At 43.4% G+C, this 20,734-nt stretch overlaps 1 protein-coding gene across 1 annotated transcript in view; it reads right to left on the bottom strand.

Moving 5' to 3' along the window:
- Window positions 1-488: 488 nt before the first annotated feature.
- The window catches only part of ARPC1A (actin related protein 2/3 complex subunit 1A), a 28,964-nt gene continuing 8,718 nt past the window's right edge, over window positions 489-20,734 (bottom strand). Inside the window, exons 3-10 of the mRNA XM_060649482.3 lie at window positions 19,110-19,214; window positions 13,118-13,340; window positions 10,501-10,608; window positions 7,900-8,112; window positions 5,568-5,643; window positions 5,138-5,331; window positions 2,766-2,856; window positions 489-886 (exon numbers count right to left, since the gene is read on the bottom strand). Of these exons, the coding sequence (XP_060505465.1) occupies window positions 848-886; window positions 2,766-2,856; window positions 5,138-5,331; window positions 5,568-5,643; window positions 7,900-8,112; window positions 10,501-10,608; window positions 13,118-13,340; window positions 19,110-19,214 (1,049 nt within the window). The 3' untranslated portion in view covers window positions 489-847. The remainder of the gene's footprint in view (window positions 887-2,765; window positions 2,857-5,137; window positions 5,332-5,567; window positions 5,644-7,899; window positions 8,113-10,500; window positions 10,609-13,117; window positions 13,341-19,109; window positions 19,215-20,734) is intronic.

Below are 20,734 nucleotides of genomic sequence, written 5' to 3'. Positions count from 1 at the left end.
TGGGTCATGATCCCCTAGTGTCATTGGGTCAAGCCCTGCGTCGGGCTCTGCACTGAGTGTGAGCCTGCTTAAGGTTCTCCTTCCCTCCCTCCTCCTCCCTCTCTCTCTGCCTGGCTTGTGCTCTAATAGAATTAAAATAAAGCAACTTAGAATTTAAGATTTTACCCTAAGGGGCGCCTGGGTGGCTCAGGGGCATCTGACTTCGGCTCAGGTCATAATCTCACGGTTTGTGAGTTCAAGCCCTGCGTCAGGCTCTGTGCTGACAGCTCGGAGCCTGGAGCCTGCTTCAGATTCTGTGCCTCCCTCTCTCTCTGCCCCAACCCACTCACATTCTATCTCTGTCTCTCTCAAAAATAAATAAACATTAAAAAAAATTAAAAAAAAAAAAACCTGGCTATAAAGATTTTACCCTAAAAATTAAATAGTTTAATGAAGAATTTGTCCATAGTTTTCTACTAAAAGTAGTTATAACGAAACAAAACCAAAAACACATTCAGTATTTTTATTTAACTGTTTAGCAATTTACATATCTCCCCACCCTTTCCTTTAAGTTAGTGTGACAATTTTCCATAATAAACTACTTCAAGAGAAGCTTTGGTCAAGAACGGAATGAAATAGCAAAAACAAAAAACAAAAAACCCAAATCATTGCTGCTTTTTTTAAAAAAACCAACACTTTCACCAATTATATTCAAACAAAAACACACAAACAATATTTGCGCGATACGTGTCTTCAGTGTTTCCTTGCGGCTGGCTCTCCTCACCACCATGCAAACGGCGGGGCCGTGTCAGCACACTTTGTCACTTTTGTCAGTTTGTCATGCTGGATCTGGGAGGCTCACTCAGCTTCACATTATCCGGAGGCCCTGGATAGAAGACTCCAAGGTCTTGAAAATGGCAGGAAGAACACCAAAGGTTACTGACGACTGTCCGTCCTGGAGTCTTTCCCCTGACCACCCTCTCCTCCCTGACCTACCTGCAACACCCCCCCTGCCCTGTGCCCCCCAAATCTGGCCCCGCCCACCTGTGAGACATGCTCTCCCAGCACTGGGCCCTGCAGAGACTCTCCAGTACTGGGCCCCCCACCGGCCCTTTCCAGCCATGTGCTCCCCTGTTCCCATGGCTCCAAGCCACAGGATCTGGAAGTGCTCCCACCTGCATGTTTCCTCCCTGTGCCATTGGCCCATAGTGATGAGGGCCAATATGTGCATGTTCTTTGCCTCCTCCTACGACATAGGCCATGTAGCGGCCAGCCAGGTGCACAACACACAGCAGGTGCTCAAAGGCAGACGGACCAAGGGGAAACTACCCTGGGACCTCCTAGCTTAGAGGGGTCAAAGAATAAAGTGTAGAGTGTAACTGCCCAGGGAGCTAATTTCACAGCCATGATGCCCAGGATGGAAAGTGCCGGAAGACAAAAAGGTGGGAGGGTGGGGACAGACTTTGAGTAAGACACTTTGTTTCTCCCAAATATTCTGGAGGCTATTCCATATTATGTATTTCACCCAAGGAGTGGGGGCGGGGGGGGGGGGGGACACCGAACATGGTGGAAATGCACAGGCAGTAGCAAAATTCTGTGAACCTTAACCTGTTTTGGAGGTTAACCACTGATATTAAATTTACAGGGCTGCACACAGGGGCCAGCCTCTCCTACTCCTGCTCCTCCTCTCTGGTTCCTCATCTCGTCCACCATCTGCCCAATCGCCAAGGCAGAGTGTGAGGGTCCCCCTGCTTGTTCCTCAGTGTCACGATGCCCTTCCATTTGGCCTCTGAAATCTCCCTCCAATGCAGAAGTTCTGGGTCACAGCCCCTGCCACAGCTGGAGATCACCTCCTCACTGGATCACGGGACTCCCCAGCCTCTGCCCAGGCTGCCCACGCCTTACTCTCTGGTGCTTTGCTGTCCGGCTCTGGACCAGCTCCTGGGCGTCTGCAGACAAAGCCCAGCTCCCTCTCTCTGACCACGCCACAGGCCCTTCTAGTTCCATCTGGTGCTTCTGAAGGACCCACATCACTGCAAACCACTGGTGGTGCCTCCAACCAGAACGTGCTCTGAGCTCGGCTGGTCTGCACCTGCGGCTCCTACTTGCCCCGCGCCCCCGCGTGCCCTGAAATCCCACTGCACCTGGAGACACAGCTCAGCCCATCCCTTCCCTGCAGCGCTGGCAGTTTATGTGCCCCCGAATTCCTTGGTGTAGAAACACGGGCACTGGCTGCTCTTCTGCAGATCCACCTAACCCCCACCCCCTCTGCCACACGAACCCCTCTCACCTCGGTGTCCTCAGTGCCTAGTACGAGGCCTGGCACCCGGCAGACACTTAGCAAACGTTTACTAGATTAATGGGTGTAAACCACAAAAATGTATCTATAAAGACACTGGTGCCCAACACAGGGCCAGCTACAAAAACAGCACTGAATTTTTTCCTCCACGGATAAATGGACATCTAGAAGGATGTACCCCAAGTCACTGAGAAAGTCTGGTTTTCTTCCAATGGCTTTCAAGTCTTGAGGTGTTTTTTTTTGTTTTTTAAAGTAACCTCAACACCCGATGTAGGGGTCGAACTCACAACCCCAAGACCAAGAGTCACACGCTCCACTGACTGGGCCAGCCAGGTGCCCTGACTTTGGTTTTAAAGACGACTACAGTCTCCTGTTCTATATTTCTGATGTGCACTGGATTTGACATTTTGTTCCAAGAAATGAGAAACATTCTGGTCACAGGAAGAATTTCACACAAACAAGATTTCTTTTGAAAAGCAGAAAATACCTTGAAATCCCAAATTGTCATGGCTCCATCGATGCCAGTAGTGCAAAATTTGCGACAATCTTGTTTGTCCACTTCATAAATAGACACTTGACTGAAAAGAAGGAAAAACAAGAGAGACTGTAAGATATGTGGTGGGAGTGAGTCCCAACCTTCCTAACAGTGTAAGGGCATTTTAAGGAAATGGAATTCCCAACCGCAAAATATTAAGTTGTCCATCAAGATTAGGCTGCGGCAATCTGCCTCAGAAAACATTCAAGTGCACCTCGTTACCAGACATCCAGAAAAGTCAAGACTGAAAAGAGAGAAAAGGTAAGAAGCTGTATTAATTACAGTGACGCAGAGAAGCGGGACGAGCCAGGCACACAGCATGCAAACTGCCAGGGAACAGAGTGTGGGCAAGACCACAGCAATGACGGAGATGGAAACAATTAAAAACAAAACAAAACAAAAACAAACTAGAGGCAGGATAAAGCATGACTGAAATCCAACTGGCTCCAAACAGAAACTCCCAAATCACCCTCCAAGACAACCAGGGCCTGTAAGCCAAGAGCTCTCCCTGCTCTCCCTGCATTTGAAACTAATCACTGCAAACATGAACAACACTCAGACACGCCGCAGGATTCCAAGCAAGCAAAGTAGAGGAAGAGATTAATGCAGCAACTTGTCTTGGCCTAATTATCTGAAAAACTTTCAAGAAAATCAATTCCACAGCTCAGACAATATTTTTCTTTTTTCTCTGAAACGTCTAGAACATTCTGTCTGGGGAAGGAGATGGCAAAACGGTGCACACGGCCTGTTTCTGTACAGCCTGTAAGCTAAGAATAGCTTACGATTTAAATGGTGACAAAAAAATGAAGACTATTACTTCATGATGTGAAAATTATGCGGAAATTCAAACTTCTGTGTCCATAAAAGTTGTACTGAAACACATCCACGCTCATTTAGATACATACTGCCAATGGCTGCCTGTGTGCCACAACAGATGTGCATAGCTGACAGAGCCTCTATACCTTCTCAGAACCTAAAATATCTACCCTCTGGTCCCTTACAGAAAAAGTCTGCCGATCCTTTGCTTAAGGGCAAAGAGGATTTAATATCTGCAAATAAAAGGAACCTTGCCAATCTCCAAGGGTCTTTTTACTTGAAAGTCTCAAAAGATGCAATGAGTTGTTTCCTTCCTGATACATAGTCTGCAGAGAAGCTTCAGAGAAATTCACAAGACATAGTTTTGAAACTCATTCAAGACAAAGAACCTGAAGTGTGGAGAAAAGTTCTGTTAGGCCTCCAAGTTATTAATTTTTTTTTTACTTTTTTTTCTTAATGTTTATTCATTTTTGAGAGACAGTGCAAGTGGGGTTGGGGCGGAGAGAGAGGGAGACACAGAATCCGAAGCAGGTTCCAGGCGCCGAGCTGTCAGCACAGAGCCTGATGCGGGACTCAGACTCACGAACCGTGAGATCATGACCTGAGCCGGTCGAACACTTAACCAACTGAGCCACCCAGGCGCCCCTCAAGTTATTATTTTTCAAGAGAGTGCAGATATTTTCAGCCTATTTTAAGTCCAGCAGCCCTTTCCACTGAACATGATCACAAGCACAAGGTGCATTTAATAATTCTCTCAAAGAGAAAGTCTAGACTTTTCCGTTCTTCTTCCCACCATCATCACCACAATGAAAATCTCTCAAAACAAAAGGTCTAATCAAAAAGAGAAAGTTCTGTGGTACCTAACTCTGACCACAGTCATTTAAAATATCAAGGGCAAACTACACTTCTCCTCTAGAGTTAAAACAAAACAAAACAAAAAATCAAACCTTTTGGATAAAACACAGTTCACATACGCCTGATGAAAACTTAAGTCAAGAAACTCCTTGGTTTTACCATATGGTATCAAATAATTCTGTTTCTTTCATTAAATGATCTTCTTACTGGTGTGCGTGACTAGAAACCCACGGCCGAAATGACAGGTATAACCAGTGTTCCTGTCCTGTGCTCACTGAGAGGAGCAGGACGTTCAGGAAGGTCTCCTCTCGTTCTCAGCCACGGTCTAAGAATGCCAGCCCTGGGAGGAGGCAGCTCACACAGCGGTGACGGCAACAGGACCAGTGCAGCTCGAGGTGGGGGAGGCTGTCTCGTGCCATCTGCACTTCAAAGGACAGAACGACTCTGTCACAAGCTGAAAATAAGAGTCTGCAGTCGGGAGGCTAGAGACTTGTCCCTGCTCTTGTTCCCAAAGCAATGTCTGGGCACACAGCACACACGACTGGCACAGGGATCCAGCCAGGAAACGAGGAGGCAGAAAGGCATCTTGGTCACCTAAACGCTTCTCTACAGGTGGCTGGGGCCCTGGCTGCAGGTGGCTGAGTGGCACCTACGTGATGCTATTCTGGTGCAGCGTCTCCAAAGCCGTGTTGCGGTCCTCGGTCGTGGCCCTCTTGTCCATGTTGCGGAAGCGCTCCATGGCGGACATGTTGCGCTGGATGCTCTGTTTTGGAATGTCTAGTTTGGAGACGAAGGTCAAGCAGCCACGGTCATCGTAGTTAAAGAGCATCGGGCAGCAGTCATGGCCCTGAAACAAGACATCGGTCAGGCCTACCTACCAGCCCCTCAGCAGAACAGTCACCACCGCACTTAAACACACACAAACACGCACACCACACACCACACCACCCAGTCTCACAGGCCAGCTGTCCTAAAAGGCTGTGCTGGCCTGTGAGAGCACAGCAAGTCACAGAGCACGCGCTGTTCCCGTCCGGGAGAATTAAATACAGTGTACTGTGAGAGGAAATAAAGAGAAATACTCACGGCAGCTACAACACTGTTCTCCGAGACAAATGACACACTCAGCAGGGGCAGGAACTCCGTTTTCAGAGTTGAGACCCTGAATACAAGAATAATTGTTAAATTGAGATGGAACAGACCACACAGCTTCTTTATAGACACAGAAGATGACTAAGGACCCATTTTCACAGGCGCTTGGACAGTATAAACAAGCTCTTATGCTTAAAAGGAGCCCCATGACCTACACTTTCAGGAATCAAGAATCTCAAGCCCGACACAGCCCTGGGGTAACCTGCAGAAACAGAGGTCTTTGGCCTCTCTGGCCTGGGCCCCACCTGCTTCTGGGGCCTTCCCACTCATGACAGACTGGTCTACGACACGGTCCCCAGTGACCCTTATTCTTTCCCGTCTTTTGCTTTTGCTCCCACACCCTTTACCCACATGCTTATCCGAAGTCCACATGGTTTCTGAAGCTCAGCTCTAATTAGATCACCTCCATGAAGCTTTCCTGGACCTCTTCACCCTAAAGTGGCTTCTCCTTTCTGGCCACCCAACGCTCTTCCTGTCACTGTCACTCATGACTGAACGCCTTGTGCTGCCATCCTCTCCTCGCCCGTGCTCACCCTGGGCTCCCAGAGAGTGGGCACAAACATCTGAAGAGTCTATTCTCTTTTTTCTGCCAGGCACTGGGGGAGGAGCTGGAGCCACCGATGAATACGACACTGCCTTAGCCAGCCAGGATCTCACACACAACTGGGCTGGGGCACATGTGTGTACACGTAGAGATAGTAGTTATCTGCTCCAGCACCTGGCCAACAGGTCACGTAGAGATGGCAGGCACACACGTTGGTTGATGAATTAGGATCTCAGAGCTTCATGTAAAAGAGGATGCATTTAGAAAACTATGTCTAAGGAGACCCCCTCCCCCCCTGCCAATACCACTGGCATCGGATTAAAGTCCTAATACCTCATCTTAAGGCCTTACTGGGGCACCTTACTATATAAAACACTGGCTGTTACTACATAAAACATTTATGTTCGAGAAGGGGAAGGGTGGAGAATGTCATCTGACTTGCAGGACTGGAAAAGCCAAATCATAAATCAATAGAAGGGCAGACAGGGGCTTGTAATAAGCACGTGCTAAAAGCTTATTACACATTACAACAAACTGTACACAAATCAAATAACTATGACATCAAAACATTACTGAACAATAAAAAGCAAATTACTGTACAAAATGTATAGCATAACCCCATTTGTGTTAAAAATGAAAAGATACATTAAGTGCCTAAATGTGTATAGAAACCTGGGAGACCACAACATTTAAGGTGGTGTTTTCAAAATAAGTAAGAGGCGCTTGGGTGGCTCAGTCAGTTAAGCATCCAACTTTTGATTTTGGCTCAGGTCATGATTTCATCGTTTGTGAATTCAAGCCCTGAATTGGGCTCTGCATTGACAACCACAGTGCCTGCTTGGGATTCTTTCTCTCTCTCACTCTCTGCCCCTCCCCCACTCTCTCTCTTAAAATAAAACAACTCCCCCCTCTGCCAAAACCCACAATTCAATCCACTTAGGAAAAAAATATTCTCTCTGAAGTGTCACTTTGTTGTCACCATGCAGCAGAGGGAGGAAGAGTCACCTGATGTGAGCAGTTCTCAGCACACAGCAATAAGTTAGGAAATCTTTAAAGGTGGGTAACCTTTAGCTGCCAATAAAAAAGGATTCACCAGGAAAGACAAAGATTCATAAGGGGAAGGAATTCCAATCATCTCTGTCCCTCCAACACGATGAGCAGATAAAAATTCCGACGTCTGACAAGGTGCCTGGTGCCCTCCCCAAGGCTGGGCAGGTGTCTCACTCACAAATGAGTCACTGTAATTCGAGTTCTTCCAGCATAGTCCAGACGAACTGGCATCGGGGTTTTAAGTATTACTGGATGGAGTCCCAAGTGAATGGAGTCACTGTTCCTTGACTACAGAGTAAGAACTTATCTCCTACTTAAGGCTGGGGGATGACATTTACCTGTCGTAAAGAATCCACAGTAACAGACTAAACTAACCACATGAAGGAACTTTTAGCAGCAGCAGCAGAAGCAGCAGGCAAGGAGAGTCCTTCAGAGGAATCACCAACACTACCTCCATTAAGAACCGTTTCTGCAAGTGAGACCTAACTCTTTCAAATTTCCCCAAAAGGACAATCTAAACGTGTGTCTGGGACTTAAAAGGCGGCCCTGCGGTTCTGGGTCAGAGTTTTATGCTCACATCCTGAACTGGCACCCAGGGAAGAACAGCCTTGGCCAAGCTGCGGAGAGATCCCAACCCCACTCCCTAACTCCAAACAAAAGGCAAATACTCACTGTACGCTTTTTGAGGCATCGGCAACAGATACGGTGCTGTCATGGCTGACCCAGGCCAGGCGGCTCCCACTGGCAGAGAAGCTGACCCCATGCACCCAGCCACCAGTGCCACTGCCACCAAACTCTGACATCAGCTGACCAAAAGGCATCTTGCTGCCCCATGGCGTACTGGCCGGCTTTTCATCCACTTCTTTAATGTAGGCAGAAAACACTCTGTAGTTTAAGGGGCAGGAAAGAAGGACAAAGCAGGTGAAAATATGTGTATAAAGAAACAGGCCACAGGCAGCTGCCGTAAGGGGTCTTAGGATGCAAAGAGATTAATCCTTGAAGAGCAAAACATGACAAAGTCACACACACAAATTTCTTAAGACAAGAATGGTCGCAGGCGTAGGGGTGCAGTTCTAGAAGTAATGAACACAAAGGCCCTTCCCTCCCAGGAGTGGGGAATTCTGGAGGAGGGTCCTGCTGTCACGCCGCCCCCTCGCACATGGCAGACCCCACTGAGAACAGCATTCCTTCCTGTCTCAACACAGTAGGCCAGGAAGCCCACACAGCCCAACGGCAGGAGAGGAAACTATTTGCTACGCTGCAATAAAGCAGTGGTATGAACCCATTTAAAGAAAGGGACACCCAAGGAGGAAGCCAAGGGAGACCAGTGAGAGAGCGGACAGGCTCCCCCTCGTGCTATCAGGAGGGCGGGCTTCATGCGGCCCTGGGCTCCCTGTCGCGTCTCTGTGGCAGGTATGGTCTGGGTTGAAGAAGGGTGCTTTCCAGCCTGCTGTCAGCAGCCTCTCTCTCGAATTCCACGAAGTTGTGTGTGAGGAGGGATAAAGAGAGGCGGGGAACCCCCCCACCCGCCCCCGATGCTATTTCTACTTCATAGAGCCTCTCTTCAAGAACTTCTGGACCTAGAGACTCCCTAAAATGATCTGGGATATTTCCTCCCAAATGACAATGACAGCAGCAGCTCTGGAAGAGGCAGAGCACTAGGGAGGCAAAAGGCGCAGTGAGATTACAGGACGTGACCTCAGAATCACTGGGCTTTATTTTTTTTTATTGAATAGAGCTGACACACAATTTTACTGTAGTTTCAGGCGTATATCACAGTGATTCAGCTTCGCTACGCTTTATGCCCCGTTCACTGCTGGTGCAGCTGGCATCTGTCACCATACACCGCTCTTGCGGCATCAGTGACTATATTCCCGGTCATTCCTGTGACTCACTTTGTAACTGGAAGCCTGTACCTCCCTGTCCCCGTCACCCATTGAGCCCATCCCCCCACCCCCCTTCCCTCTGGCAGCCATCAGTTCGTTCTCCATTTTTATGGGACTGAGAATGAGAATCATGAGAATCACTGGGCTGTAAGTCAGCATCGCAATGGCCACTGCTCTAGCCACCGGAGACCAAGACATAGCTGGTGGTTCTCAGACGCCAACTCGAGAGTGCGACCTGAACAGACTCTTACCCACAGGACTACAAGTCCAAGCAAAGTTTATTTCCGGAAAGTAATAGTAACAAAAGAATTGGTAACCTATTTTCACAGTCAGATTTTTTAGACACAGCTTGATAACCCAGGTGGTATGGATCATTCAGCTTCATCTTCTACGGGAGCTAGAATGACTGGATAACATATCACAGACAACAAAACTTCTGAATTCTCCTTAAGAATGTCTATGCATCTTTGCTGTTACACTGATTCTTAAGTAGAAACAATTTTTTTTTTTTAAGAACCAATCTTTTTCCAGAGTGCCTTGACACCCCTGTACCCCCCATTCCACAGCCAAATTCCCACACGTATCTTTAAAAACCAACCAACCAACCAACCAACCAGTCAACATGAAGTAACATTTATTTGCTTTTCTTCTAAGGGAAGAAAGCCTTCTTGATAAAGAATAACTTTAAAAAGAAATTACACCGTTTGACCTTAAAGCTCTTAGCAAAGTGGCTGTGTTTCTTCTAGCCTCCCACGAACAACAAATAAAAAGCTTTAACTGAAAAGGAACAGTGCAGTAATAGCTCAGCAGTGCACTGTTCAGCTATGTTTTGTTCGTTTTCGCCTCACTCTGGAATCTGCCAAGTCCCTGCCTGGGTTATCAAACAAGAAACAATACTGTGGTCCGAGGGCCACTAGATCACTGCTCCAAACACGGATGCTCTGCCTAAGGTGAACTTCTGGGCCCCACTCTTACATCTCCCCACTCCCGCGCCTCCAAGTCCACTTCCCTCTACCTTGGCCATCTCTGGTGCTTGCTTTCCTAGATCACAAGCTCCACTCATCTCCGAATCCCTTGTAGTGCCTAGCACAGTACTTTACAAAGCAAAGAAACCTTAAGAATATGTGAAAGATGGGGACGCCTGGATGGCTCAGTTGGTTAAGTTTCTGACTTCAGCTCAGGTCATGATCTCATGGTTCGTAAGTTCAAGCCCTGCATCGGGCTCTGCAATGACAGTGTAAAACCTGCTTGGGATTCTCTCTCTCTCTCTGCTCCTACCCCACTTGGGCTCTCTCTCTCTCTCAAAAATAAATAAACTTAAAAAAAATATGTGAAAGATGAACAACGAACAGATCAATTCTGCCTACCAATTCTCATTTGTTCCCACCTGCATTTGAAATCACACGATCCTGCTGCCAGCAAAACATTGTTAGGATGCCAATCCAAGCTGAGGACTGTGGAGCGAATCGGCTTTTTAATGTGCTTGCTGACCCACCTACAAAAGGAGAAAATCCATTTCAGTTTATCCACACATCAAGCAACAGCTCCCAAAGGACCTACAAGTGCATGTCAGGCGAAACACAGGTGGCTACCAGGCCTTCCGCCAGAGACCGGAAAGGAGAGAGGGAGAAGAGCCGTAAATGGTCCTTCCAATTCTGTCTTTTACAACATTCTCATCACAGCAGCCCCTTCTGAGCCTTCCTGGCTATCATGGGATCCCCGTTAGTAATTATATTTATGGATTAACTCTGGATACGGCTCCGTGGAATTTCAGATTATATGTGACCTTAACCGTTCAGATAAAAATTGCAGTTTGAATTACTTACATTTTTATGTAAACATTTAGTGACTTGTTATTTCATTTCAGGTTAAATCTGGGTTGTAAAATAACTTCATTTCTTTTCTAAGCCTCTGAAGCTGCAAATTCTTTCTTTTTCACAGAGGAATCACAACCAAGAAAATCACAACCTCTCAGAAGTTCTAATTCTCTAGCTCCACTCCAGGGATATTTATGTCTGAGATTTATGTCTGAGATATATTTATAACTGAGATCAGTTATTATTCCGGCTTAGCTAATTCAACTTCTCCCCCTAAACTGGTGCTTAAAAACCAATCATGTTCTGCTGTTCAAGAGCTCAAAGACTGGGGATGCCTGTGTGGTTCAGTTGGTTAAGCATCCAACTCTTTAAAAATAAACATGAAAAAAAAAAAATTAAAAGCATCTGACTCTTGATTTTGCTTCAGGTCATGATCTCACAGTTTGTAAGATCCAGCCCTATGCTGGGCTCTGTGCTTTCAGAGCAGAGCCTGCTTGAGCTGCTCTCTCTCTCCTCTTTCTGCCTCTTGCTCTCGTGTTCTCTTTCTCTCAAAGTAAATAAACTTAAAAAAAAAAGGTAAGAGTTAAGAGACTGAATATCAAGCCAAACGCCCATCTTTGAATGCCAAATTATGTTTCCATAGAATCTGTCTTAGGAACTTATATAAAAAATTTCATTCTGAAAAACAGACATTTTGACTTGCTTATAATGAAGTTATTTTAAAGGCTTTTAGAGATTATTTTAAAATATTCACATCATTCCAATAAAATGTTGTTCTATAGCCAAGAAACGCCTCTGAACATATAGCTTGTTCAAATGACAATACCTTGCACTACAGTACAGCCCAATTTACCTATATGCGAAACTATTTTTCAATGAATAAAAATGTGAGCAATCTCTGAGACTGAAGGTTACCTAGGAAGGAAAATTTTTCTTATCTATTCATTACAGTGAGTCTTCTAAATGATTTTTGCCAGGCAACGTTTTGTTAGACTTATTTTTACATGTGCTTGAAAGAAAAATGCAAGTCTTGAATTCCTAACTGAATCGTTGCAAATTTACAGACTTTCTTTTCAAAGAATCAAAATTTCTGAGATTTCACTCAATTACAAAACATTAATATAATCCATTCCTTTCACTGTTTCAGTAGAAAGCAAACAGTAACGCTAACACAAAGAGTAATGTATACTCTGCTATTTTTAGTGCAAATACAAACACTGCCAGATTCGTACTAAATGACAATTCCATGTTGAAGGCTACTTACCACCCTTTCTGAGTGCATGCCAGATAGAGCAGAGTTGTTTTCTTATTAAAGTAAGTGGGAAGGAATAGGTAAAATAAGTTACTTAGCCATAAAATCAATCTCTGTATTTTGAGTGGCTCAGCTATAAGTAATTTATACAAAAAGTTTAACAAGCTGATCACAGTTCCAAGATTCTGGTCAATTTTTACTTCAACAGCTCAAATGAGTAAAATATTATATGAAGACACAGATTTGGTTAGCAAATAAATTAAAAAAAAAATTCTTAGCATTTATTTTTGAGACAGAGAGAAACAAAGCACAAGCAGGGAAGGGGCAGAGAGAGAGACACACACAGAATCAGAAGCAGGCTCCAGGCTCCGAGCTGTCAGCACAGAGCCCAACGCAGGGCTTGAACCCAGGAGCTGTGAGATCATGACGTGAGCTGAAGTCGGATGCTTAACCGACTGAGCCACGCAGGCACTCCGGTTAGCAAATAAATTAAAAAAAAAAAAAAAAAAAAAAAAAAGGAGAGCACTGTCATCTGTAGGAATCATAGATATTTTGTATCTAAAAAAATCATTCCTCAGGTCATGGGAATCTCTCAAGTTTATGATTTCCCTGTCAGAGTAAGAAAACAGTTTGGACAGCACAGAATGAGGAGAGCAGCATCTTACAGTACATACTAGTTATGATTTCAGAACATAGGGCCATAGGTCTCTATCAATATGAGAAAGATGTGAGATTTGACCCAATGTGCACACAAGAAGGAAAAATCTTCAGAGGAAATGGAGATTTTCAGAGGAAAAAAAAAAAATCTCCAGATGAGGAAACACTGAAGTTATAGGTAAGCCTTCACCCAGGGACTCATGAAGTCACCAAGAACACAGGTGGTCCAAAGGTGTAATTCCACAGACAGAAATAAAAAATACGCAGCTGTTGCTCACCAGTCATTTTCAGACTCAAAGTAACAAACAGAAATGAGTCGTGCTCCACTTCCCACAGCAAATTTGTTCTCTAGCGGGGACCACTTGACAAAAGTTGCTGCACGATTAATTCTCAGGATCACCAGGGTTGGCTTCCAGACACCATCTTTCTGACTCCAGACATAGGCATTGCGGTCTGCCCCGCAAGTGACGATGCGGTCGCTCTTGGGAGCCCAGTCGATACCTGCAAGTGAGGCGTGGTGTCATCTGCTTTGTCTGGCCCATGATAAAAGCCATGAGACAGCCAGGGGGGGGCACTGCCACGGCAGGGCTACACGGGGGCCTGGTATCTTCCTCCCCAGCCCCGTCCTTCCCCCATCTATGGTCCTGATTGTCACCTCATACTCAAAGGCAAGGTTTCTCGGCAAAGTTCTGCAACTCAGGATCCTCTACAAGGCCAGGGAGAACAGAGCTGTTTCAGAACTGTGGGGGGTAAAAAACTAAGCAGCAGCATTTTTCCACCTGTTCACAGGTGGAAGACCTGAAGATCTTTTTCTCACCTCGTTATTAGATATTTGGGGGGGGGGGGGGGAGGGGTGTTTAAAGTACCATTATTCATTCATTAACAGACCTCACTCCATGACATTAACTGAAAGTCTGCCACATCTAAATAAAACAACATCAGAGCAAATTAAAATAATCTTCAGTAGAGGGAAAATATAAATTGTGATTCATTATACATTCTTCTGAGGGTCACTGTCATTTAAACTAACCTAAATGATACAAGTTCTGGAGAGAGTCCTTGAGTATCTCTGCATCTAAATTAGAAAGAGGTCTACATATGTATCTGAACATAAGGTTTATTTTTCCTATCTGACCAAACCTTTACTTAATTGGTGGGTCTGTGAAGGATCCCAAAGTCAAGATCAGTTTGTTATATACCAAGAGTAAAATCTGCTATGACTCAATCATTTTATAGTTACTTGATGAGGTTATTTCCTATAAATATCATTCCTCATTGAAGGTATTATTGGGAATGAAGGAAATATTACTAATTATTATAGGTATCTCTCTAAAAATTAATCATTAACATTCTTAACAGGTATATGGAAAAAAGTAAGATGACTACAAACCAAAGTGTCCATTGGTCATAACTCACAGTGATTTCAGTTGTATGAAGAGTTAGTTCATTCATTCATTCACCTATAGGAATAGACTGCTCAATTATTTGCACCACTGAGGGGAAAAAGATGTGGGGGAGTGTATTCTAAGTGATGTGTATTTTGACTATAAATCTATTTATTATAGGATCGTCTTGCAACCTTATTAGAGTTAAAATTTCACTTTTAATTACAAAGGTAATACTCACATTACTATAAAACAAACACCACAAAGAGACATGCAGGAAGTCAATAAAGCCCATTCTTATGTCCATACACATTTCTCCCCCAAAATGGTATTAACATTATGGCAAACATTTTTTCTGCTTTTTATAAATTAGTACTGGTTTACACATTATTTCAGAACATTGCTCTTATCATAATAATTTCCCAAACATCCCAATGTTGAATGTTTTGTTAGTTTCCAACCATTTATTAACAGGTAACACTGGACTAAACATTCAGGAACATACCTTTTTGTTCTGGTTAAAATGATCTATGATAAACTCCTCAAAGTGTGATGCAAAATAGTTATTTTTATGAATGTCTTGCTTACTTTTTTTTTTAAAGCTTATTTATTTATTTTTGAGAGGGACAGAGCATGAGTGGGGGAGGGGCAGAGAGATAGGGAGACCGAATCCAAAGCAGGCTCCAGGCCCTGAGCTGACAGCACAAAGCCCGATATGGGGCTCGAACTCACGAACAGCAAGATCACGACTTGAGCCGAAGTGTAACACTTCACTGACTGAGCCACCCAGGCGCCCCGAATGTCTTTTCTAAACTTGATTATAAGCTTCCTGACAACAGGAAGCAAATCTCTGAAACTACTGTGGTGGGCAGACCACAGACCTATGGAAGTCCCCTCCCTCGAGGTGTGCGCAGGACCCGTGACTTGCTTCTAATCAATGGAATGCCACAAAGGTGATAAGATGTACACTTGTGGACAAGATTACATAAGGGTGTGGCAGCCATCATGAATCTTACAGCTGCAAGGACATGAATTCTACCACCAACAATCTGAAGGAGCTTGGAAGTGGATCCTTCCCTGGTCGAGGCTCTGATGAGAACTCATCCTTGGCTGACACCTCGATTACAACTTGTGAGACCCTAAGCAGGGGTCCCAGATAAACCATGCCCAGACTCTTGACCCACGAAAACTATTAGATAATATACGTGTTTTGGTTAAGCTGCTACGTTTGTAGTATTTGTTACACAGCAACAGAAAATAAATACGTCCTCTAACATCCAGAATACTGCCTTATAGTGAGGAAACTCCGGGATTTTGTGATGATTTGACAATCTAAAATTTCACTCCTTATTCCATGTGATCACCACTCTAATTAAACACATTCATGTTTTATAAGAACTCTTGAGGTGCTTAAGCATGAGGTACTTTAAGAAAAAAAAAAAGAATCAACAGGGGCACCTGGGTGGCTCAGTCAGTTAAGCATCCGACTCTTGATTTCAGCTCAGGTCATGATCTCACATTTTGTGAGTTGGAGCCCCACGTCGGGCTCTGCGTTGACAGGGCAAAATCTGCTTGGGATTCTCTCTTTCCCTCTTTTTCTCTGCCCCTCTCTTGCTCCCAAGAACGCTTGCACACACTCTCAAAAATAAACGTTAAAAAAGAAAAAACTCAAAGAAACAAATTCCACTACTGTGGTATTGGCTTTGATGTTAACCATATTCTTTTTCTCTGTAGTACTGACTGGTCTTTTTCCTTCTAGAAAGCTCAGGAGATTTTTTTTTTTCCTGTAGTTACTATCTTTCTGAGAAACTATGTTTGATCCCTGGTCTCTTGCCACAGAGTTATACTTAGATTTTTCCAACAACAGTTTTTTAAGATCTAAAAAAAGAGGTCATCTGAGCATTTGGATGAAAACAGGCCCAAGTTCAAAGGATTCCAAAAGAAGCAGGGGAGAAAAAGAAAATAACTAAATATTTCACTTTTTCGGCTATTTCTTTGGCCTTTCACCTTAGCCCTTTCTCACTTAAATGTACTTCCCAATGATCAAATTCCAATTTAAAGTATGAATGTTCTTATTTTTAGGCCATAATGCCACTGGCAAAGGGACTTAAAGAAAGAAAATAGGCCAAACCTAATAGAAATAAGGTCATGGGAAAGCAACAGCAACAAAAATAGAAATTACACATTATGTCTTTTGTGCTGGTTCAGTAGTCCAGTCAGTTGGCCCCTGCTGCTCACTAGCACCATATACAAATCACTTAAAAGCAAGAAGGGATGGTCACGAGTTTTTGCTGGGAAAAGAATATAAAGGGTGCAGAAGGTCAAAACACGCTATTTCTCTCTGGGGAGAGGGTATCTTCAAGCCAGTCAGTATGTTGGAAGATTAGAGGCAAAATTCCAGGGTCATGATTAGAAAAAAAAAAAATCACTATCAGTCGCTTTGCTGCCCACTTAAAAAGTAAATGTCATTGAGAGGAGAAGGAAAATCTAAGACTTCAGTGAGAAATTTGTAATTGAAAGGTTATGGAGATTAAGTTTTGGTGTGCTTGACCAAAGTGTTCAAAGCAAGAGGTTGAATCAACTCAGCCAGAAAATAGATAAAGAAAAAATTATAGGAGTTAAGGTCAAGGAACAAGAGTTGTTTCTGAACATAACAGTAAGTGAGTATGTTCTTTTAAAAATAGCCAGATATCGGGGTGCCTGGGTGGCTCAGTCGGTTAAGCACCTGACTTTGGCCCAGGTCATGATCTCACAGTTTGTGGGTTTGAGCCCCACGTCAGGCTATGTGCTGACAGGTCGGAGCCTGGAGTCTGCTTCGGATTCTGTGTCTCCCTCTCACTCTGCCCCTCCCTGACTCATGCTCTCTCTCTCAAAAATAAATCAAAACTGGGGCGCCTGGGTGGCTCAGTCGGTTAAGTGTCCGACTTCGGCTCAGGTCATGATCTCACAGTTCGTGAGTTCGAACCCCGCGTCGGGCTCTGTGCTGACAGCTCAGAGCCTGGAGCCTGCTTCACATTCTGTGTCTCCCTCTCTCTCTTCCCCTTCCCTGCTCATGCTGTGTCTCTCTCTGTCTCAAAAATAAATAAACATTAAAAAAAAATTTTTATATAAAAAAAATAATAAATCAAAACATTAAATTTAAAAAATAAATAAATAAAAATGGCCAGGTATCACTTCATAACAAAGCAATTCATGCTCTTGAAATATGATATCAGGTTTTGGTTCACTGAATTCTGAAAAACATTATAGAAATTCTCCATTTTTCTCTCTTACTCTTTTTCCTTCCTTATTTGACAGTTCCTTAATGAAACTCTGCACTGCCCTGCTTGCCACCATTAGCCATCTATTCATCAATAGTTTTTGTCAAAGATGAAAACTAATGTACATCCAGGAATCTGCCTCAGAGGCAATGCTTTAAGATTCAGTCTTCTACAAACCCACAAGAAAAAGATAAAAACTCAATGAAAAAATGGTCAGGAGTAATGGACGGTAAAGTATGAGAAGTAAACCCAGATGGCTAACAAACTTCTGAAAATATGCTCAACCTTTCCATCAATCAGGGAAATGTAACTTCTAGAGACACCACCCTTTCACTCATCAGACAGCCTGACCATATCCAGTATGTGTGGGATGCAGGAGAGTAAGCACTCCCCTATAGGGCTGTGGGGGTGAAGGCACTATGACCAGCCTAGCAAAGGTGAGGATGTACGAGTCTTCCATAAACATTCACGTGTGTACAAAGAGATCTGCACAGGGCTGCTCGATTTAGCACTTTAATATAAGGAAAACTGGAAACAACCTAAATGTCCTTCAGTGGAGAGAAGAGTAAATAAATGAGGTATGAAATGTTAAACAGCAGTTAAAAGGAATAAACTCGATGAACACAGAGATCAGGAACGACGTGAGATGCAAAAGCAAGCTGCAGGAGATGTGCAACATGATGCCATTTGTGTAGCATTGAAAATACTAGCCAATAGTACTAAATTTGTATTGCTTACAAATATGTGTCTATGTATGTAAAAGTATTAAAAATGAACTGGGACAATGTCATACCGAATTACGGACTGCTTCTGGGGAATGGGAATAGGATAGGACTGGCAGATGAAAGGGGACTGTACCATTATCTTGAATGCCACTCCTGATTATTAAACCTTTGTCTCCTCAGTTTTCTGGCCCAGGAAAAAAGAGACATAGTTGTTAATTCTAAGCGGGGGCAATGTGGGTGTTATGTTGCTCTTTGTCCTTTTCAGTATTTTGGAAGGTCTTCCTCCCCGCCACAAACAACATACAGAAAGCTTCTGGAAGACACTGCGGCCCCTCAGCACTTGGGGACACAGTGTGGCTTATGTTTTCTGCTGACGGGCCATCTAGTTTTCCTTTCACATTTCATCACCTAATCTAAGCTCTTCAGTCCTCAGAGAAGGATGAGTGTTTTCCCTAACACTAGTAGAGTGCTGTGAACCAGCTGGGCTAAAAGAAGCACTTAAAAACGGATACCATTATTATGATGTTTTCTCAAATTTTCTAAAGAAAATTCCATAAATGTTGCACAGCTTTAAATACTATGGTAGACTTACTTTATCAGGCTCTTCATTTAAATGGAAAAGCACTAGAGATGCCTGGGTGGCTCAGTTGGTTGAGTGTCTGACTTCGGCTCAGGTCATGATCTCATGGGTTTGTCAGTTCGAGCCCCACGTTGGGCTCTGTGCTGACAGCTTAGAGCCTGGCACCTGCTTCAGATTCTGTGTCTCCCACTCTGCCCCTCCCCAGCTTGCACTCTGTCTCTTGCTCTCTCTCAAAAATTAAATAAACATTAAAAAAAAATTTAAATGGAAAAGCACTCAATTTGCAAGTCTCACACTAAGCTCACAGATGTCTCCTTTACCTGTGATGTGTCCATTGTGCTCCTTGAGTTCATGAGCCTTCACCCACTGGCTCCCGTTCTTCTTATAGATGTGGACTTCGTGATTGTTGGGGCTAAGAGCAATCTCTGGAGGAAAAAAGTCAAGAGTTAACTTGAAATTGTGACCAAAAAAGAGGTATGTTACACTTGGCTTTTTTTTTTTTTTAAGATTTTTATTTTTTTTAAGTAATCTCTACACCCAACATAGGGCTAAACTCCCAACTGCAAGATCAAAAGTCACATGATCCACCAACTAAGCCAGCTCTGCTTTGGGTAAGCTCAAGCCCCGCTTTGGGTAAGCCTTGCTTCCGAACCCCCCCACCCCATCCCGCCCCCGGGGCCCCTCACTCACTTGCGCCCTCTCTCTCTTAAAAAAAAAAAAAAAAAAAAAAAAAAAAAAAAAAAAAAAAAGTTTCCTAATATTCACCCCTGAAAAATTCCTTTTATTATTTCTACCTCTACTTGGATCCCATATTTTAAAATGTTTTGTAGAGGAATGCCTGGGTGGCTCAAGTCAGTTAAGCATCTGATTTCAGCTCAGGTCATGATCTCACGGTGAGTTCGAGCCCCACCCCCGTCAGACTCTGTACTGACAGCTCAGAGTCTGGAGCCTGCTTCAGATTCTGTGTCTCCCTCTCTCTCTGCCCCTCCCCTACTCGTGTTCTCTCCCTTAAAAATAAATATTAAAAAAAATGTTTTGTAGAAAAACTAAATTTAAAAATTCATTTTATCAGAGATATCTATAACTGTTAAGTAAAGATTCTAACCAGTAAGAACAATGTTATCATACTTGGCTGATATAATATTAGCCCACAGTAAAGATATTTGATATTTTAGTTCACTTGTCCACCATTATTAGCAATAAATATTTACTTTCTGTTAGCATTTCCAAAACACTGAAAATGGTTCCTAGGTTCTCACTGCTATCATGAACCCAGGTTGGAAACATCAGTTTATCAAAAAAACTTGACTCTGCTCATAAAATACATCAAAGCCTTCCTTTACAATAAAGCCAATATGAATCACAAAATAAAATTCTATTTTCAAGAGAAATCTCTTGGACCAATCTGAAATATAAAGAATATAATATTTATGACAGATTACTTTTGAACTTATATTGATTTTTTCTCCCTTTCTAGTTCATTCACTAAAAAAAAAACCCAAAACACTAATTTCTCAAAATTAAAATTAGGATCTATGACTCAAACTTTAGATCAATTATTTACTAGTTCCCGCTTCTATTATATTACCTTTCTTTCCCTCCTTAGGAAAGGTGTATCTGTTTTACAGATGAAACTGTGGAACCAGATAAATACCTAGCTCTAAAATCCTAAGACTTCAAGTACTTTCTAGAAACCGATTATATGTATTTCTCTAAATTTCTAAGATGCTCACAGGGATTTCAAAAGTCAAATCTAAATCTGAAAAACATTACAAATTTCAAACTACAATAAGTAAAGTTTGACTTTAAGTTTATCAAGTAGTTTAAATAAGGACAATCATAACTTTCTTTTTTTAAAATGTTCATTTTGAGAGAGAGAGGGAGAGAGAGAGAGAGAGAGAGAACGAGTGGGGTAGGGGCAGAGAGAGAGGCGGAGAAAGAATTA

The sequence above is a fragment of the Panthera onca genome, chromosome E3 (assembly GCF_046562875.1).
Source record: "Panthera onca isolate mPanOnc1 chromosome E3, mPanOnc1 haplotype 2, whole genome shotgun sequence".
NCBI classification, from domain to species: Eukaryota; Metazoa; Chordata; class Mammalia; order Carnivora; family Felidae; genus Panthera; species Panthera onca.
The sequence above is the reverse complement of the archived record's forward strand: the minus strand, read 5'-3'. Positions and strand labels throughout refer to the sequence as shown.